Source organism: Lethenteron reissneri, chromosome 24 (genome assembly GCF_015708825.2).
Source record: "Lethenteron reissneri isolate LAM-NWPU_2019-01 chromosome 24, ASM1570882v1, whole genome shotgun sequence".
In the NCBI taxonomy this organism is placed as follows: domain Eukaryota; kingdom Metazoa; phylum Chordata; class Hyperoartia; order Petromyzontiformes; family Petromyzontidae; genus Lethenteron; species Lethenteron reissneri.
In genome coordinates, this window is record NC_083802.1 from 9,743,874 (window position 1) to 9,765,171 (window position 21,298).

At 48.4% G+C, this 21,298-nt stretch overlaps 2 protein-coding genes across 2 annotated transcripts; both read left to right on the plus strand.

Annotated features, from left to right (window-relative positions):
* The first annotated feature begins 847 nt into the window (after positions 1 to 847).
* On the plus strand, positions 848 to 6,326 carry LOC133346516 (zinc finger protein 420-like). The gene is made up of 3 exons (XM_061558156.1): positions 848 to 1,425; positions 2,669 to 4,395; positions 5,369 to 6,326. The coding sequence occupies exons 1-3, from the start codon at positions 1,365 to 1,367 to the stop codon at positions 5,768 to 5,770; spliced, it is 2,190 nt and encodes a 729-aa protein (XP_061414140.1). The 5' UTR covers positions 848 to 1,364; the 3' UTR covers positions 5,771 to 6,326.
* Positions 6,327 to 7,747: 1,421 nt separating this feature from the next.
* SPICE1 (spindle and centriole associated protein 1) lies at positions 7,748 to 19,634 on the plus strand. The gene is made up of 16 exons (XM_061558165.1): positions 7,748 to 7,890; positions 9,280 to 9,353; positions 10,254 to 10,301; positions 10,955 to 11,044; positions 11,495 to 11,597; positions 12,195 to 12,310; positions 13,189 to 13,309; positions 13,725 to 13,913; positions 14,831 to 15,048; positions 15,279 to 15,377; positions 15,806 to 15,893; positions 16,021 to 16,091; positions 16,415 to 16,616; positions 17,263 to 17,332; positions 18,196 to 18,253; positions 18,916 to 19,634. The coding sequence occupies exons 2-16, from the start codon at positions 9,285 to 9,287 to the stop codon at positions 18,955 to 18,957; spliced, it is 1,584 nt and encodes a 527-aa protein (XP_061414149.1). The 5' UTR covers positions 7,748 to 7,890; positions 9,280 to 9,284; the 3' UTR covers positions 18,958 to 19,634.
* Positions 19,635 to 21,298: the final 1,664 nt, after the last annotated feature.

The following is a 21,298-nucleotide window of genomic DNA, read 5'->3' on the forward strand; positions in this document are numbered from 1 at the left end:
ACATGTGAAAGACAAAGACCCCCCCCCCACCCACCCACATAGCCTTTAACAGACTATCAGGGCCGCTCCGGTACACGAGGTGGTGGACGGGGTGTGAGCAGCCCCACGCCCAACTGCCTTTGTCTCCCCAGTGGCGATGCTTTACACACCTCACTGATTTCAGGCTGAGTCGACCTAGGTGAGGCCCAGGCCAGGATCAGAAAAAATCGTCACTGGTGCTGGTGGCCGTGAGCGGCAGGAATTGATAGTCGGGTGGCCCGGGTTTGTAGCGCAATTTGCGCGCACGTGCTCCGGTTCGCGCACACCAGGACCACGTGCGCGCACACCCGGACCACGTGCGCGCACACCCGGACCACGTGCGCGCACACCCGGACCACGTGCGCGCACACCCGGACAACGTGCGCGCACACCCGGACCACGTGCGCGCACACCCGGACCACGTGCGCGCACACCCGGACCACGTGCGCGCACACCCGGACCACGTGCGCGCACACCCGGACCACGTGCGCGCACACCCGGACCACGTGCGCGCACACCCGGACCACGTGCGCGCACACCCGGACCACGTGCGCGCACACCCGGACCACGTGCGCGCACACCCGGACCACGTGCGCGCACACCCGGACCACGTGCGCGCACACCCGGACCACGTGCGCGCACACCCGGACCACGTGCGCGCACACCCGGACCACGTGCGCGCACACCCGGACCACGTGCGCGCACACCCGGACCACGTGCGCGCACACCAGGAGCACGTGCGCGCACACCCGGACCACGTGCGCGCACACCCGGACCACGTGCGCGCACACCCGGACCACGTGCGCGCACACCAGGAGCACGTGCGCGCACACCCAAACCACGTGCGCGTTGGACTGCAAGGGACGGCATAGCCGGATGAGAACGCCTGGGTGAGCGACTCCCACCCATCCCCGGCTGCTCGGGGTGAGGGCGCTGTTCCCTCGCCCCCAACACGGGCATCGCAGTCGGGAGGCGTCGCCGCCGCCACCACCACCATCACAAACGTCGCCAACATCGTCATCATCAACAGCAGCAGCATCACCAACGATCGTCATCTGCGTCGCGACGAGCATCGCTTCCGACTCGAGAAACTCACGGCGGCCGTCGTGTGGTCAGTGGAGGAGAGTGAGGCTCATGGAGGAGGGTCTGTGAGCACGGGCGGTGGGGTAGGGGACACCCCACACAAGAGGGAAGTCGAAACCGATACGCGCAGAGATGTTCACTGCGATACGGAGTTTCGGCGACGCCGGAGCGCTTGAGGACGAACGCGCCTACTGATGCAGAGATAAACGCGGGGGCCGACTGAGTCACGACGGGGGTGTGGGTTCGCTCCCAGAGACGTGGGGATGCGGAGACACGCGGGGACACAGAGACAGACCGGGAGGCTCACCCCGAGAGGAAGGAGAGGTGAGACGATCGCTACCACCACGGCGAACATCACCAACGACGACCACTATACCACTACAGCCATCACCACTAACATCACCGCTACCGTCACCGCTAACAACATCGCCAGTAACATCATTACAACACCGCTAACTTCACTTACATCATGAGTTATATTACGTCACTATTTACATCATTACTCCCATCATCTGTACCAAAGACAAAGATCCCCCGTGTAGCCTGTAACAGACTGTCGGGGCAAGTGCTGTTAGCGAGCACCTATGAAGGCCGGCACGGCACACGAGGGGGTGGGTGGCCGCCTTTGTCTCCCCAGTGGCGATGTTTACACATTTGAGGCTGAGTCGACCTAGGAGAGGCCCAGCACTGGTTGGGATAATCGTCACCGGTGTTGGACCGTGACCGGGTCGCCAGGTTCGTAGCGCAACGCTCTTACCGCTACACTACCGCTCCGCTCCCGTCACCACCAACACCGATACATTCACCACTACCATCGCGATAATAAATACTATACCAACACCACTACCATCACCTTCACCACAACTACCACCGCCCACCACCATATCACCACGACCACCACTGCAACAACCATCACCACTGCAACATCCACCCCACCCACGTATCAATTGTGGGTTCAATTCCGACTTTCAGCCGCCCGTGATTTAAATTGTCGTGAGTTGAATGGTCTCAGTTCGGTGACCAATGAACGCACAAAAGCCATCGCATTTGAATTTGGTTTTAACTTCGGATAAAACCCAGCTCCGAGGATTGAAGACGTCCGCTTGACTGCCATGCGATGAACACTTGTTGTAGCAGAGCACGTGGGAAGTGCGTCCATTGGCGTCAATAAAGGTCACTTGAAGGGTTCTCTGAAGAACAGTCGCACAGGTATCTCCTGTGCACCGTCTATTATCACGCGGTGATGCATTGCTTACTGTGAGAGCTACAAATAGGTTCTGCATCACATGACAAGACGCAAATAGCACAGATGGAATGAAATACAACATAGAAAACAACATCAATACTGCCATCTCCACAATCATTACCACCACTACCAACAAAATCTCCACCAATACCACCACAATCACCTTCACCACAATCACCACTACCACCACCAGCATGATCATCAACAACCACCACAAAAAACCATAACCAGCCCTACCAACATCACTATCATCACCGCCCCCTCCCCTCCATCAACCGGCCTCACCACCCCCCTAACCGTTTGCGTCTGCGTCTCTTTCAGCTCGCGGCGCTGACGACCGCGTGGAAGACGGTGACGGGGATGGCGACAGTAACGCAACCACGAAGTTTCACACCCAAACTGACCCCGCTGCCGCCGGCACCACCAGCATCGCCGCCATCACCGCCCCCACTGGGCGCCGTCTGCCGTGCCCCGTCTGTGGCATGACCTTTGGCAAAGCGGCTGACCTGCGCCGCCACCAGTCGATCCACACGGGTGAGAAGCCCTTCGGCTGCCCGGGCTGCGGCAAGCGCTTCCGCCTGCGCTCGTACCTGGCGAGCCACCGGCGTACGCACACGGGAGAGAAGCCCTTCTCCTGTGCCGAGTGCGGAAGAAGTTTCTCGGATCGCTCGGACCGCAACGCCCACCAGCGCTCGCACCATGCCGCGTCCGCCTGCCCGCTGTCGACGTCGTCATCTTTGCCGGCGAAGTCGCCGGCCCCCGCGCACGCCTGCGCCGTGTGTGGCCGTCGTTTCGCCAAGCCCTCGGCGCTGAGACGACACGAGGCGACGCACGGGGGCCCCGAGACCAAGCGCCACGTCTGCCGCGAGTGCGGCCGCGCGTTCCGGCATTCCGGGTCATTGGCCCGGCACGAGGCCGCACTGCACGGTAGCGGCAATGGCGGTGGCGGTGATAGGAATGTTGGCGATGGGATTGGTGGTGGCGGCAGCATTGGCACTGGCGGCCGAAGTGCTGGCAGCGATGACGGTGGTGTTGGTGGTGAATGTGGTGATGTTGGCATTGGTGCCGGAGATGCTACTGCTGCTGCTACTACTGCTGCCAGTCTCGTGCGTGCCACGGCCAGTCCCGCGGTTTTCTCCTGCGCCAAGTGCGGCAGGGAGTTTCGGAATGCCGCCGCGGTGGCCCGGCACGCAGCGGTGCCGGGGTTGTGCCGCGAGCCGCACGCCTGCGGTTTCTGCGGGAAGAAGTTCGCGCGGCCGTCCGTGCTGCTGAGACACGCGCGCACGCATACGGGCGAGAGGCCCTTCGTGTGCGCCGAGTGCGGCAGGGCCTTCACGCAGAAGGCCGTGATGGTGAAGCACCGCAGGGTGCACTGGCGCCAGAGGAAACTTGCCTCTGCTGCCGCTGTTGGCGGTACTGCCGAAAGTAGTGGAGAGGGTTGTGTTGCTCAAGGTGGCTCTGTGGGTAGTTGTGGTGGTAGTGGTTTCGTGGGTGTTGATGGTGATTTTCTGAGCGGTCGTAGTTATGGTGATGGTGGCGATGAGAGTGGTATTTGCGGTGATGGTGGTGCTACTGCTGCCACCACTGCTTTCACTCCTGCTTTCAGCGCTGCTTCCATTTCAACATTACCGTCTGCACTGTCTTCATCTGATTGTTCTTTATCTTCTGCTCAGTGTTTGTCTGACCGAACTTTAGCTCAATGTTATTTCCACGACGCTTCTCGGAGTTTATCGCCTTCGCAATATTCTTCAATTCCGTCTGCTGCTGCTCAGTCTTCTACGACGTCATCATTTCCTGCGTTGTCATCGTCGTCTAACCCCTCGGTGCCATCGAGCGATGGTGGTGGTGGTGGTGAAGACGGTGGCTGGAAGAGTCACCCATGCCAAGATTGTGGCCGGGTCTTTGCGGACCGCGCGTACCTGGTCTACCACAGACGCACGCACACGGGGGAGAGGCCATACGTGTGCGAGGAGTGCGGAAAACAGTTCCGACACTCGTCCAACCTCAGCCAGCACCGCGTCGTCCACTCCGGTATCAAGGCCTTTAAGGTGAGCAGCATATGGGTGAAATATGGGTTACAGTGCTAGATCTGGGTGTCTGCATGTGTCAGTTCGTAATGGCCGTGGCAGGTTCATCAGCGCCTTGTTGGATTAACAATGCCTGTTTTGGGTTCATAATGGTTGTGTTGGGTTGATAATGGCCGTACCAGGATCATAATGTCTATCAGACACAGGAAGCACTACTGGTATCCACACTTGCATCAGTTTAATTCAAATTAGGGTTCACATCAGTGGTGAGTGATATCAGAACCAATTCTGAGTCTCTCCTAGGTCGACTCGGCCATAAATGATTACCTGGTGTTTAGTAATAAAAACATCAGCATTGAGGAGACAAAAGCCGGTTGGGCAGGGTGCTGTCTACACAACCCCCTTGTGCGCCATGCTGGCCTTTATAGGTGCTCGCGAATAGCACGTGTCCCAACAGTGTGTGTGGGCTATCCAGAGATGTTTATTTTTGAAGGCTTACAAATCATCGCAATTTATTTTATCACCAAGTGTTTGGCAACAATTGATCAATTTGGCTGGTATTCAATGGAGTAAATCCGTCATAGCAACTACAACTTTATATTGGATCATCTTTAAGAGCATTACTGTGCCTGCGTGTGACACATTGGCAGGCGAACCAACAGATGGATTGAGCTTAATGCATTCACACGTGGAAAAGCTTTAAAATCAACTGACCACATTGATCTGCTCAGCAACTGATTATCCCAACCAGTTCTGGGCCTCCCCTAGGTTCACTCGGCCTTGAACGAGTACCTGGTGCTGTGTGTAAACATCTCCACGACAGGGAGAAAGGCGGCAGGGCATGGTGCTGGCCACCCAACCCCCCTCGTGTGCCGTGCCGGCCTTCGTAGGTGCTCACTAACAGCAATTTCCCCCCAATATTCTGTCCAAGGCAATAACACGGGTGTGTTGGGGGGCATCCTTTTTCATCCTTGTCTGGTGTGGGGGGGGGCAGTGCGAGGAGTGCGGGAAGACGTTTGCCCGGAGCTCCTTCCTCAAGGTGCACGCGCGGGTGCACACGGGCGAGAAGCCCTACCGCTGCGTCGAGTGCAGCGCCTGTTTCGCGCAGCAGGCCGGGCTGAGGCAGCACGCGCGCCGACATCTCCGGGCTCGAGGTGCAACGACGGCGCCGGCAGAAGAAGAAGCGGCACCAGCGGAATGTTCTTCAGGACTGTCGGTCGTATCGAGTCTACGTCGAGCGCCTCAACTGTCGGCGCTCTCGTCAGGACCTTCAACGCCGTCACCGGTGGTGTCCCCTGTCGCATCAATGGTGTCTTCAGGAGCTTCCAGACCATCGACGGTGATGCCTCCGGTTTCGTCGGTGGTTTCTTTAGGACTTCCAGAAACATCGATGTGATGTCCAGTAGCATCGGTAGCATCAATGGTGTCTTCTGAATTTCAGGTTGCACCAGGACTATTAATGGCACCTACACCAGTACCATCAATTGTACCTCCAGTTTCATCGTCAGTGTCATCACCTGTCCCTCTGCCAGTAGCATCAGCACCACAATCACTGCAATCATTCGTACCGACAACGATACAATCAGCAGCTTCAATGACGCCTACAATATCAACGGAACTACCATCGGCACCATCGTCTGTACCGTCAACACCACAACAGCCGCTGCTCTGCTCAATGGTGGTGGTGCCCGTTGAGGAGGTGGTGGTGAAGGATAGCGAGGAGATGGAGGGTGGTGTGGAGGCTGAGGAGGCGGAGGAGGAGATGGGAGAAGAGATGTCCTATCAGCGGCTGGCCATGTTGTTTGGTCAGGACGGGACGACGTGATCCAGAGGGTGACAAGAATGGATGGTCCTCAATGGGTTCTCGCCTCATGAAAAGTCAATGAATATTAACGAACATGCAAACGCATACAATTAACTCCAGCATTTACAGTATTTTATTTTGTACACATACGCGCAAAAATAAAAAGTTACTTGAATTTTGTAAAAAAAAAAACCTTCGCTGAATTTTTGTTTGATTGGGTAAGGAGTGGTTTAGTTTAGAGGCTCAATTCTGGTTCCTAAGCACTGCAAATAAGGGGCCGTCCATAAATGACGTCACGCACCTAGGGGGGGGGGGGTCAGACATTTGTGACGAGGGGGGGTTTGAGATGTGACGTCCCATCACATTCTACTTAATTAGACTTAATACATTTTTTCTCCTACAACATCAGAGTGCAGCGCCACATTAAATACGCACTACAATGACAATAGTTTAAAGCGATTTGAAGCATGTTTTATTTTTTTTGGGGGGGGGGGCAAAGCTTTGTGACGTCATTTAAGCTGGGTCTGACTTTTTGTGACGCCGTGTGACGAGGGGGGGGTCAAAAATCGTCCAAAATCGCGTGACGTCATTTATGGACGGCCCCAAACGAGAATCTTAATAATATGTATTAAACTGGAGGAATCGGATGAGCTAAAAATCTATTTTTCACAGTTGTCCAGCAGAGTCCCACAAGGGACTCTCCGTGCACCCCCCACACCCCACTCGTGGCCACCTTTACTACACACCGCACCAGCGACACATTTAAGGCTCAGTCAACCTAGGGGTGGCCCATGACAGGTTGAGATGCTCGTCGCTGTGAGCGGGAATCGAACTCGGGTGTGCCAGGTTCGTAGCGCACTCTGCGCTAACCGCTACGACACTACCGCTCCCCACACACAACACACACATAACACACAACATAACACAATACACATGCAACACAACACAATACACGCAACACACCTAACACACAGCATAACACAACATAACACAATATACATAACACACAACATAACGCAATACAAACAAAACACCTAACACACAGCATAACACAATATACATAAAACACAACATAACACAATACAGATGCAACACAACACAATACACACAACACACCTAACACACAGCATAACACAACATAACACACAACACAATACACAAAACACACAACATAATACACACAACATAACAATACACATGCAACACAACACACGTAACACACGACACAATAAACGCATAAAACACAACACACCTAACACAGCATAACACAAAACGCACAACACATAAACCCACACAAAACAACACATAAAACCGAACACACAAACAACATAACACAACACACAACATTAAACACCACATAAAACAACACAAAACATAACACACGCGCCACCCTGCCGGATTATAAGACGCAGCAAACCCCCCCCCCCCACGTAACAACGGTGTCATCGTGACGTCACCCGCGATGCGTTTACACGACGTCATCGCCGCGATGCGTTTACACGACGTCATCGCCGCGATGCGTTTACACGACGTCATCGCCGCGATGCGTTTACACGACGTCATCGCTGTAAAGCTTGCGGCGGTGACGTCATCGGGGCCCGCGCTGTGAGCGCGCGCTTCAAACGACGACGGCGGCGGTGGCGTTCAGAGGCTGAAAGTTCGGCGGAAGGTGGAAGGAGGTTGGTTGTAGAAGAAGGTCGTCCACAACAGAGGTGGGGTTTTGTTGTTGTTGTTGGGTGAGATCGCAGTAAATGTTGTGTCGTTAAAACCCGACACGGCCCAACGTCGTCAGCTTCGTAGTCCACGTAAACAGAAGGCGCCAATTCGTGACGCGAGTGCGGCGTGGTGAAAGAAGCAAATCCACAACATTTTACAGATCCGAGGACGACGTTTACTCGCCGGTAACTTATCACAACCGGCCTCATCAGACGGACAGACTTTACCACCCACCCCAAGGGAGAGATCGTGTACACAACTTCGGGTGCGCAGCCGGCACCGAGCGCCATAGCGGGGGGGGGGGGGGAGGCGTTTAAAAGGTCAACACACAAAGGGCAATTCTAGATTTGAAGCTTTCGTGACTGCAAGGATTCATACTCTTAGGTTTTTTCGGTAAAGTCACGTAGATAAAAATAAATAATAAAACAATAGAAATACTAATTATATAATGCTTTCAGATAAATAATACAATCTTGGAAATACTGATTAAATATTTTTTTCATTTCTATTTTTTTTTACCTACATGACTTTACCGAAAACACCAAAGAGTACACAACGGGCAACACAAAGAAGAAGGTTCGCTTGTCAGGGGTGCCGAGTGTTGGGCAAGATGATCCCTTATGTTAGCTGCAATGGGTCGTAGCTCGTATAGCCAACACCAAGGCTTGCTCGGAGAGCATTGGCGAGGTTTGAGGCTCACGGCGCCAGACTTTAGGGCTCCTCATTAGACCTCCTTTGCCAGTACCAAAGTATAATAATAATAGGGGTTTTCCTCTTTTTTTATGGCAACAAAACTGAAACCTTTTTACGAGGATTCATGTCTGCATTAACCACGATACTTGCAGTCAAAATGGGGGGTTAACCCAAATGCGTAGCTTGCGTATGGGGGGTCTACTGACAATGTGCGTACGCATAGGAAATGGGGGGGGGGGTGAAGTCTCGAAAATAATTTGTCTACATTGGCCTTCAAATGAGCCACAGTTCAGTGTCTTCAGCTGTCAGACAACAAGTACTAGCGGGAGAAGTGGGACTGTGGGAGAGGTGTCACTTCGTGTGTCACCGTGCCCCTGACTCTGCAGCTATCACGCAGCTCGGTAAAATAAGTGGCCAAGGTAGGCAACTTAATTCTTTAATGCAGCCGGAGGTGGACTATGTTTGCTTCAACACCTTAATAATATTAATCCTTGATCGTTTCTGCGTGGAATTAAATATCGGTCGTTCTATAGGATTCGGGGTGGGGGGTGCGTCAAGCGTACGCACGCAGGTGGGGGATGTAAAAAGTCCGCGTGCGTACAGGGATGGGGGGAGGGGTCAAGTTTTGTCAGATGTTTGCGTACCTACTCAATGGATGTCCCCTCAAGGCAAGCGGCGTTTCTCCCCCACAGTGGCGATGCCTCCGCCGTCCTCGCGGAGTCGGCCGCTGCGGATGAAGACAGCGACACGGAGGCCCGAGTGGGACGTGAGTTTCCCCGTGCCGCGAGCTTACTGGGGAAAATAAGAAAATACCATATCTTGTCAACCCATACGGTTTACCCTGATTCCTGTGCAGGGAAATTGAGTTTTCAGGTTCATACGGCATACAAACGTTTCAATGCGGGCAACAGCAACAAAAATGTCTATTTGTTTGTGTTTCTCCCTTGTGATGGGACTTTGTAGGATAGACGTTGGGATTTATAAGGGCACGGGGTGACCAATAAGGTCTGAATTGATCTGTAATAAGGTAGGCACTGATAAGGGTTTGACAGGTATGCAATACCTCGAGAAATGTGATTTTTTTTTGTTATATATAAATGCAATTGACAAGAACTACGAAAACTAACAAGTCACTACCCCCCTCCCACCCCAAAAAACTACAATTTGGCTAAAATGAAAAAAAAACTCGATTGTTTTTTTTATTTCCAAAAGTCAGTTCCAAGAAGAATAAGTGTCTGTGGGGCTTCGGTGTAGGCAGCAGAGGGCAGCATCGTAAATTCAGTCGCCTTCGCCAATATGGTGAAGTATAATGAAATTGCCCACCCAGCCTGCCCACAAGTATGTTCGGTGGCAAAATTCTGGCGCAATGTACTGTACTACAAACCTGGGTTATATTCCCGGCCACGGCTCATAGGTTCTGATATGACTTAGTGGCCGGTGATACCCGAACCTGTTCTGTGCCTCCCATAGGGAGATCAACTCAGCCTTAAATAAGTACCTGGTATGGTGTGTTAACTTTATCACTGACGAGACAAATGCAGCTGCACGTGGCTCTGGCCAAACCTGCCCTTATATGGCACCTTAACTGATGCTTGCTAACAGCACTTGCCCAAACAATCTGTCAAAGGATCCACTGGTTATCATTGTTTTTATTTGCGTGTTACAGGACACTGTCTCTGACCTCACCGTATACCGTGCCACCCCTCAGGAGATGGTGAGGATTTTTTCATGTCTGAGTAGCTCTAAGGGTGGGATGGTGTACTGGCAAGCTCCCACACTAGGCCTTTAACCTTATCTTTGTAAGTTGCCTCCTGTTAAGCTTTGCTTCAAATCAAGATTAAGCTTTGCTTGTTGATGATATTAGAAATCCTATAACCAGACTGCTTTTAGCCTGCCATGAAAATGTGGAATTTCCATCACTGGCTCAGGGTCACAGATGAATGAGTGCCGGTCACACTCATTTGGTCAATATTTTTGGCAAAGCCTTGCCTAAAATGGGCATTATAAACCTGACACTCCCATTTTGAACCCTTCTAATAAACACACACAAACCCATTGTTCAAACCCAGGACAAAAGCAGTGTTTGCTCAGTGTCTCTGACATTCTCATTATGAACCCTCTGAGAGAGACACACACCTGACCCAGAGCATTAACCTGGGATTTTAAGAGTGTTGGCTTTGTGTCAATATCGCTGGTGTGATATAATCATTATAAACCATCTTACAGATTTACACCCAATCCCTGGGATTGAACCTTAAATCTTGGATCTCTACCGTGTTGGTAAAGTGTATCCTAACCAGCTTAATTGGTCCTGGATCGATGTTTTTGACATGTCCATCATGAACCTTTATGCATTTTCGTTGGCAGGAGAAGCGTCGCGAGAATTCCCGATCATCAAATGAAACTCGGCCCTGGTCTCGTGGATCAGGATCGCACAACGCAATGGTAACACGGGAGGTCAGTATATCTATGAGTGTGTGTACCACAGTTGGCAGTGGGGAGCACAGGTGGTGCATCTGCCAGTCATCTCTATCAGCCCATAACACCTCCGTCTGTCCCGTGACCTGCCAGCCTTCAACACTTCATGTGGCCTCAAAGTGCAACTAGCCTGGCACAATGGTATTGTAGTATAACACTGCACTATCAATCCATCGAGTGATGTCTGAACCCCTTCTGAGCCCCTGCTAGGTCGATTCGGCCATAAATGAGCACCTGGTATGTTCAGTAAAGGGAAGAAAAAGGAAGCTGACCATGGTCCTGGCCACATCACCCTCTCGTGCGCTGTGCTGCCTAGTAATATGTGCTTGCTTACAACACTTGCCCCAAGGCTATACGGGGGATCTTTGCATGTGTCTGTGTGTGTTTACAAAGCCTCTCCATCCATACTACCCTGTGTTTGTGCTCTAGGTTCTCTCTCCATGGAGAGATATTCATGATGTTCTGTCAAAATCGGATCAAACACTGGTGGATGCGAGGGGTGCGTTTGGAGAAAGACTCTTCCGACACACTGGTTTGTACAACCGATGCCCTCTGACCAACCGATGCCCTCTCCAAATTACCTCTTCACCAATTCTCCACCTCACTATCACCCACTCACCAAATTATCCACCAACTCACTCCCTCAACAACTCACCCATTCACAAACTCACCAACTTATGAAATCGAGCAATTGCTAGCTCACCCACTCAGCTCGTGGTCCCATGCCAGCCCAGCCGATTTGACACCAAGGAGTTGAAAATGTCAGCCCCCAGGATCCCATTCCTGTCCCATTCAGCACATGTTCACCTGGGCTGACCTGATCAATCATGACATCATGAGGTGAAATCAGAGATGCATATTTTATGTATGTTGTTATGTTAGCATTTCTATACACTTGTATGTTTGTCTCTATATATATTGCTCATATGTCTCTGTGTTTCTATATGTATCTTTGTGTCGATATGTATGTTTGTGTATGCGTGAGTCTACGTTAATGTGCCCATTTATGTAGCTCTGTACGTATGTTTGTCTTCATTATATGTGAATGTCTCCATCTATACATCCATAGGTATGTATCTGTGTACGTATGTGTTTGTCTCATGTATGTCTCTCGTGTGTATTTGTGCAGGTTTCCCAGCCGTGACCCGTGCCCCTGGCGTGACCTCGTATGACCCTCTCCTAGCCTCACCACCCCCTTGCCGCACTCAGCTTTCCCTGCTCAGTGAATCCGTCATGGCAACACGGGTGAGCTACAGCAATAACACGGTGCCACAGTAATCGCTATAGTCCTGACACACTACACAATATTGCTTTATCCCTACACATGTACTACTCCAGCCCAGATATTCACGCGACACTAGCCAACATACTAATACTGTTCTACACAAAACATGATAGTCGTGGCGCAGATATTCACAGCTCTGGCATTACGTTCAGCACTAACAGTATTCATAATATTGATATGACAGTACAGTACCTTGTCCATACACTAGCCCTGACAATCACACTACCGTAGCATTTAAATTTCACTACACTTTCATACACCACAACATCAGCCAATTAACATTAAATTAAACTGTGCAAATGTGTTTAGCCTCAAAAAGTGTTTGAAATGTAAGTTGGGGGAATTGTTTTACCCCGTGGGTTCAATCCCAACCCCGACGCCTATATAGTTGGAATTTGCATGTTCTCCCCGTGGTCGAATGTATTTTTTTCCGGGTCCTCCGGTTTTTCTATCCACGTTTATAAACATGTGTTTATAGTATTTAGCCGCTATAAATTTCCACGTGATAAGTCACTTTGTTTACCTATCATTTGTAGCCAGGTTGCTTATTGGGCCTTACTTGGTAAAATAAAATAGCTTTTAAAAAGTTTTCCTAGTATAAATGGGTGTACAGTATGTGTGTGTATATATGTGACATCACATCAACCTACCCACTAATATCTTTTACGGGATGCACTTTATTTCTCCTAGAAGAAATGTCTAAGTTGGTGACTATATTAATCTATACATCGTTATTTGTGATGCGTGTAATATTTGTGTGTATGTGTGTACATGTTGGTGTGTGTTTATACACGTGTGTATATTTGCGTGTGGGTGTAAACATACCTCTCACATTCAGGCTTTGAACGACATTGGAAGCGAAGCTGAACATCATTGGAAGGGATCACATGACCCACGATCCATCCAATCAGACGAAGACCTGGATGTGACTCCCTCTTCGCAGCCGAACCCCCATGGAGGTCAGGGGCTTCTCATTTAGAAACAGGCCCAGGCTGTATTTTTCTAGACCAGCCCTAGGCAGCACTATCCTAAATTGGGCCCAAGTTGAAACTTAATGGAGAATTCAGCCCAAAAACAGACAGCTCTTCTCTATAAACCACACATTTAGGCTGTTTGGTACACGTTGGAATTTCTTTAGCATTGAAATACTCTGAAGTGATTTTTCAGGCTTGTTCTTATGATAGCATTACAGTGATTGTGGGAAAAAAATTCACAATATTTAGATTTTCCTAGTTACAAACATGTTATCTTTTTACCAGGTTTCAGCCTTATAGGGCTTCTAGAACATAATTTATATGGTTCACCCGCAAAAGACTATATAGATATTGGATGTATGTGTGTACTGTACATCAATATGGGCACGTGTATTCACAGCCGCTCTTAACAACACGGAAGCTGTGCAGCGCGTGGCCTCACGACTCTGCCAGGGAGAGTCAAAGGAGGATGGTGGGAGCCTCCCAGCAAACAACGATCACACCCTCCCACAGAAAGACTCGCGTCACAACAACAGCAACAACAACAGCAGCATCGATAGCAGCAGCAGAAAGCATAGTAACTTTGAGGGTAAGATATTTGTTGTGGTCATGGTATTGGAAGTACACCCTAGGGTGAGAAGACACATTACCAGCACCGCTGAGGTCCAGTTTCAAGGTTCGCACCCTGGGATCGAGTGTTGCTGACTCAGGGATTCGTAATGGCCATGTAAGAGAGGCTAATCCCCGCAGCTTGAGCTCAGTGGTGCAAGCTGAATGTCTGATATTATAATCTATAAACCTGACATGGCCATTACTATCCTCCTGGGAGCCACCCACGCTCAAGGCTTGAACCCAGGACCTCATTACAGATGGCTTAGCGTCTCCAATATGACCATTTATTAACATAGCATCATCTTCCTAAATTCTACACAGCCGAAATGAACCCACAAAAAGACACCCAGACCCAAGGCTCAGACTGAGTTCATGAACAGATACCTTGGGAGTATTTTCCCTTCACATGCATGGGTTATCTCCGGGTGCTGCAGTGTTCTCCCATATGCAAATGCTCCTTAAAAAGGAATAAACTAAACATCCGAATGCAGGTTCCTCCTTGAGAATATTAGTGTGGCTTTCCTGGATAAATTGAATATAATTATTGTTATTGTGTGAGATGTTGTTTTTATGAAATTATTATTCAAAGCCTAGGTGGTTCCACTCATCTCTGTTGACAGCCCTGAGGGAGTGGTGGAAAGTCCACATTCCCCTGGTGGGAGCCACTTGTTCAATAAGAAATTGACTACTTTTGAATTAAGACAAAAGAGTGCCACTCATTTAATCAACCCCAGAGGGATGATGATGGTGGAGTTGTTTTTTTTATAATTCAGTGATGGTGATTATGGTTTTATCAATCATTTAGCAATAATAATATTTACGACATTGCAAGGGTTTGTGTGTGACACTGAGCAACTGTGCAAATGCTTTTCCCTTTCCCTCACCTTCATGCAGATCCAGAATTGGCCTCTAAGGTTCATCAGCTTTTGTCCCGACTGGAGATTGCTGTAAAGGAGTGTGGACGCACGGACATGGGTGTCTCCGAGTCTCAAGCATCTGTCTCCCCAGATGCTAGAGACTTGGAGTCCTTGACTCCAAAGTCTCTTTCTCCGTGGGTCTACGCAGAGGCTGCACTGAGAAACCTGGAGAAAGTGACATCACTACTCACTGAGGTGTTGATGGTTATTATGGCGGTGGTGGGTATGGGTAGTGGTATTTGCGGTGGTGGTGTTGTTGGTAGTGATGGTGGTAGTGAAGATGATGCTCGTAATATGAATGCATGGTCATGATATTAATGATGTTACTAATTATGATTGTTGTTATTGATTCTGTTGACAATGATGCTAATAATGGTTATATAAATGTTACTAATGCCTACGGTGTTGATGGTGCTAATTGGTAGACCCGGAGCGAGGTGTCTCGTCTGCGTGAGGAGCGATCCCTCCTCCTCGCCATTACAGCCGAGATGATGTCAACCCGTGATGACATCGCTCTCCTGCAGGTACCATGCTGCCTTTCGCTCTGCACGAACAGCACCTTTCGGTGTGCTTGGTGGTCACATGGCTGTGCTTATTAGGTGCTTGCTAACAATATGAATGTATGATCTTGTGTGATAAATGGTGAGGTTCATTGCGTGAAATTTAGAAAATGATGTTGATGACATTTTCGTGTAGTTTCTGATAAGGATGATGTTGATACCAATGAGGTGAATAATGATCAGAATACTCAAGATGACAGTGCTACTGTGATAATGTGTTGAAAATAATGTTATCTGATGTTAATTATTTATCTTTTGGTGGTGGTGGTGGTGATGTAGGTAATATATATGCATGTATGTTGAACTGTTCCACTATACATAGCCAACTGTTCTAATAGGAGGTGCTGATGATGGTGTTTAAGCTACTGCTTATTATGCTGTTGGTGTTACAGGTTCGTCTGCAGCATCATGTTGTCTCTGTGGAGGAGGAGATGATGACCGTCAGGCACACACTGGCATCGCTCAGCTCGTCTAGTCCCGGTGACTCAGCTGATCATCTCCAACCCATTACCATCACACAGCTTTTAACATTGTTTTTTTACTATTGTGATGGTGGTTTAGTTGTCAATGTTAGTATTGTGGTTGCTTTCTTGGTGTTGATGTTCAGGCACTACTGGGAAATCAGCTCAGGTTCTAACCCAACAACTGTCACAGAAAAATGCTGAGAGAGATAAACAGGTGAGATGATGATGATGCCTCCAGTGGGAGGTCGCTCATTCTTCTCTGTTGCCCCCATGATCTGGATGTCTCGTACCTCATTAAATCCACCCTGTTGATTCCTTGCCCCTGTTCAAGTCCAGGCTCAAGACTTCCCCTTTTCCCTCTGCCTATTTATGCCTCTATTTACAAAAAACACCCACCCCTTCTTTACAGCGTCTGGAGTAGTGATCACATTTAGATGCTAAATACAAATTGCATTGGTCATAAAAATGCTAATATTTTGCTACTGCTGATATTGATTCTGCTTCTGTTATCTGCTTCCCCTCCACACAACTGGGCAGGAGGCAGCTGCAAGGTCTTCCCTGCTGCAGCAGGTGGAGCAGCTGTCGCTGCAACAGGCAGCTGCTTGGGGCAGACTCCAACAGCTACAGCAGCAACAGCTCCCAACAACTGAGGCAGTTTCTCCCCCCATCTCTCCCATCCCGCCCCTCCCTCCTCGCCCCTCCCTCTCAACCCCGAGTCCTGAAGGATCCACACTTTCAGGTGGGAATGGCAAGGTCTTGATGACCCCTAATGTTAACAAAGCATTGTGTTGTCAGTATTATAAATACAACGGGACAATGAGAGGATGGCTGTGGTGATGAACCCTATTTAGAGCGGTAGTAGATTTATGATGGTTTCAGGGTAATGAGCTCAATTAAATGTTTAGCCAATATTAATGTCACAGTGTGGCAGAGTGGTTGGTTGTGTCAAAATTAGGAGTTGTAATAAGAGTGGAAGCATTACGCTGTATTCTAGCTCCTGATCATGTAATGATAATTGGGCCTAATACAATTTTTGTATGTCCGTATTCTCGACTCGGTGACATTGACAATCTGGTCATGTAAAGCTAAGCTCCAATACAGGAGGATGTGTTTCTCGGCATCATGATTTTGTTTTCAAAATCAGGGCAACTGCAGAGTATGTTAATAAGTGCATGTGGCGTGCTGATGAGCTCCACTATCACAGGCATTAAGGAAAGTGGCAGTCGGCTTTCAGCCATGTGATTATTAATGAGTGGGTCTGTGTTTATCAAAGTAAGTGTATTATACTCGTGAACCCCAATGACACCGAATATGCGAGGCGAGTGAGTGACCATCTGGCATACCATGCTGATGAACTCAAATAAAGATGAATTATGTATTTTCAGGATCCCAGCAAAGACTCCCACAGGTGTCCATGGAGCTGCCAGACTTAAGAAAACCCAGGACCCACACACAGTAAGGATGTCATTTAATGGAGTGTAAGAGCTGCCGATGAGCTCCAATAAGGGCTTTGCTAAGTTATCTGATTGGGTATCCTTATTATCATATTGTTCAACTGAAACCAAACGATTTCCAGTTCAAACCTTAATCAGGGTTAGACTCGGCTTAGGATTACCATCAAAATCATCTCTCCAAGGTTGATCAAATGAATAGCATCGTTTTTGTGGGAGAAGTCAACAACAGAGGTTACCATTCTGTAAATAGACTGGCCACCACCTTGATAATGTGGAATTTCCCCCAGCGGCTTGGGGTCATCGATGAAGATGAGTGGTCCGTCATTCGTTTGAGCAGGATGACACTGACTTTAACTGCCCTGTGTAGTGTAAACACAGTTGTCACATATAGGGTGGCAATGATTATACCCACTTATAATCCACAATGACACGGTTTGTGTGTGTGTGTCATAAGAGTACGTGTTTGTGTGCATTTTTGGGGATTGGCGATGCAGTGGTGTTTGCATTGTGCAATGATCCTGGTCACCTTGGTTCATCTCACAGCCATGGATTGCATCAATGGTACCACCACCTCTTTGAGCTTGTGGTTATTAATACGTGCTTACGAATCTTAAGTTTTTCTGGATTATGTAGTGGGCAGCAGACGGCAGTACATAACTCAATTCCTGTACTGCACTTATATGCTCCAATATCTGTACTCCCCACCTTCACCAACCGGCACTGACCAGCATGGTGAAGTATGATCACGTCATCCACATGACCTGCACGATGTGGGGAGGCCCTCATACTGCAATATATTGACACATTGGGCTGTTTATCCCAACTGTCCATACGGCTAAACATGTGATCTCTGTTTTTTGTCAGAGTGGACGTGGGAGCTGGTGTTATATCGGACACTGTATCTCATCGTGCCGATAACAAGGTATGACTCGTAATGTATCATATGACTGCTAACATGATTTCTCGTGTATCATATGACCATCCTCACATTAGTATTCGACTGGGTGTCAATGTGTCAGAACAAGGCGTGTAATGATTCATCACTTCCCGTAACTTTCAATGAGTTGTAACGATTCAGATTTGTAATGTGGCACAATCATCAACTATCTCATGTTTGTTATCTCATTTGTATTGTATGTCTTGTGTGTTCTGTCGTTTTTTCTCTGTTGATTACATTCACATTTCATATAATTTTCATTTGACAAATATGATCAGTACTATGATTTAATGCATGTATATTCTGTGAATAAATGTATTTTAATCAATGAAGCATTATATTAAGAGTAAGCAGACCCAGCTCAAAGTTGTAAAGTAGTGGGTCAGCATAGTCCATCATCATGATCATTAGATCATCTTCTGACATTGATCAATCTGAATAGCACCACCGGTGTCTCTATCCTATCCTATGAAGAGGCTTAATTCGCTTATAGGAATGTGAAATTTCCACCCCTCAGGCAGGGCTGCTAATGTTGACTAGCACTGCCCCATGCTCATTGGAGCAGGGCAAATATTTGACTTTGATCATGGGGATCTTGCTCGTATTGGTGGCAATGATAATGTTTTAGAAATGTTACCCTTTTCCAGGATGGAGGTGGTTGGTTTGCGCTATCTCACGCTGTGGTCTGAAGTGATGCTGGGAGGTCAACATCGTCATTACTATCCTGATCGTCAATAGAAGCAGCAGCAACGATCTCTTCGACTAAAAATACCAACATCACTATTACTAATATCGTCATCATAATTACTATCATCAATAACATAAACATTATCGTTGTCAACATCAACATCTGAATAATCACAACATAAACATGAATTTACATAATGAACGTCACTACCATTATCAAAACCATAATCAATTACATTATTTGCATCACCTTCGTCAGCCTCCACATAATTTTCACCAGCGGCAACTCTACAACAATCGCCACAGCCCCGTCTACAAAACCACCCCATCACGAAGTTCCATCGTCACTCACGTCTATGTGTTGCACTCGCCGATTTTAACGATGTTTTTTTTTGTCGTCAGTGTACTTATTCATATTCTTCTGGTCTTTCGGTAAAGCCACGTAGATAGAAAAAAATATAAAAAATATCACGTTTCGATCACAACACAAGCAACCAAAATCGTTAACTCCAGCCCCTATCTACGTGCCCAACCCTAAACCATATTTTAATTACCATTATTTTAAAAAATGTATGTAACGTTTCTTTTTAATAATGATTTTGTTATACAGGCATGTTATGCAAGTCACAACAACATGTATTCTTAAATAATATTTTTAAAGTGATCTAAATCCAACAATAAACGGTTATAGTATTGTAATACACCTCTCTTGTGTTAGTGTATTGTGTTTGAAGTGTAATTTTCAAGGGTTGAGGTGACGGTCAAGGCCCCTCTTAGCTCGCGGGCCCAGCCGGCTTTCTTCGGTAGGGAAACCAGGCGAGGCCCGTGGTCTCGCGGGATCCCGTGTCAGGGTAGGCCTCGGGTAACCGAGCACGTAATTCATGTTGAAAACATTACTCGCGGCCTTCATACATTTAACAGGGTCGTTAATAATCTAAATCGGTTTAATGATGCAACCCTAAAGTATAGGGTTTTATGAGCTCTACTGTAACAAGCCACCGTCGAACTACAGTAGGCGACACGTGTAACGTTACTGTAATGCGGTTTACATTATTTTTTTTTACTCCGAAACTTTAACGGACACTCAAATCTGCGGTTAAAACAGGAGCGAGTGCTGTGTGTGTGTGTGTTGGCAAGGGCCAAATGTTCTCGTGGGTTCCTTGTTTTGGCTGCTGTGTTTACTCCCGTCGCCCCTGGCAACGTGGTTGACACGTGTGCCCTTACAAGGACTTTCCGCCGGCTTTTCCGAGGAATTCCGTGGCCACCCCGACGTACGTCACGCCAGCGCGACCAATGGCGTGCACCGGGGGAAGCCCCCCTCCTCCCCTCCCCCCCTTTGTTTTGCACCGTGTTGTTGATGGTCGTCCAGGGTGACGGTGCCCCCGGGTGTCACGCTGGGACATTTGTAATGAGAAAGAAGGGGGGAAAAAAGGATTTTAAGCACTTAGCCAAACATTGTTCGGGGTAGCCTACGTTATTTTTAGTGTGGAATTCATACGCTTGAGTGTGTCAAGGCGGGGGTTTGCGCTGTCAGCTTGAGTTCCAATCGGGTGAAATATATTTATTTCATCCCAATGCGCCCATTTATAATTGTCTAATTTCAAGGGTTTCCCCTGCTTACACAACCAATCGGGTGGTTCTTGGTTCCATTTGTGCAACTTACACGTTCCCGCGACAGGGCCAAGTCTGGCTATAGAACGACCGCTGTTCACTATCCACAGACGGGTGCTTGCCATTGTATCGACTCCGGATAAATAATGTTGTTTGTGGAAATTACACATTCCCATGGCGTGGGTCAGTCTATTCATTGGACAACCACTACTTGACTTCAACAAAGTATTTCTTATGTATTCACCCCAGAGGCATGGAGATGGACTGCGTTAACCCCCCAAATGATGGCGAGTCGAGAGATTTGCCCGATCTCTGGGCTGATAATTAGATGTGTAAAAGTGATCAATCTATCAGGATTTATAATATAATATTCCGAACTAATGTCCATAACCTCTAACCCTAATACTAAGCTCTCATCTCATCGCAAACCCTATCCCTGGACTCTTATGTCCATGCTTTGCACCTTAAACCGTAACCCTATATGAAAACTAATTTTATTTTCGTCAGCTAAAATTTAAAGAATCAGCAATCGTAAAGGACTGATAAAAGTAATTCAGGAAAGAGCTGTGATTGGACGAAGCTCTTGTCTATGAGTGGATGAAAATCTGGGGGAGTAGTAGCCACTCCCATATAAATAGTGGGGGATGGGGGGGTATTGCACTGTTAGCCCGGCGTCCTATGCTTCTTTCCTGTCACGGCTAACATCAGTGGCGAGTGATACCTGAAGCAGTC

Bases quoted from the DNA above. Each gene is read 5' to 3' on its own strand.
- LOC133346516 (XM_061558156.1), top strand. From the start codon at position 1,365: ATGCGGAGACACGCGGGGACACAGAGACAGACCGGGAGGCTCACCCCG. The intron at 1,426-2,668 runs GTGAGACGATCG...CGTCTCTTTCAG, and splicing joins CACCCCGAGAGGAAGGAGAG to CTCGCGGCGCTGACGACCGC. The intron at 4,396-5,368 runs GTGAGCAGCATA...GGGGGGGGGCAG, and splicing joins CCGGTATCAAGGCCTTTAAG to TGCGAGGAGTGCGGGAAGAC.
- SPICE1 (XM_061558165.1), top strand. From the start codon at position 9,285: ATGCCTCCGCCGTCCTCGCGGAGTCGGCCGCTGCGGATGAAGACAGCG. The intron at 10,302-10,954 runs GTGAGGATTTTT...TTTCGTTGGCAG, and splicing joins GTGCCACCCCTCAGGAGATG to GAGAAGCGTCGCGAGAATTC. The intron at 12,311-13,188 runs GTGAGCTACAGC...TCTCACATTCAG, and splicing joins AATCCGTCATGGCAACACGG to GCTTTGAACGACATTGGAAG.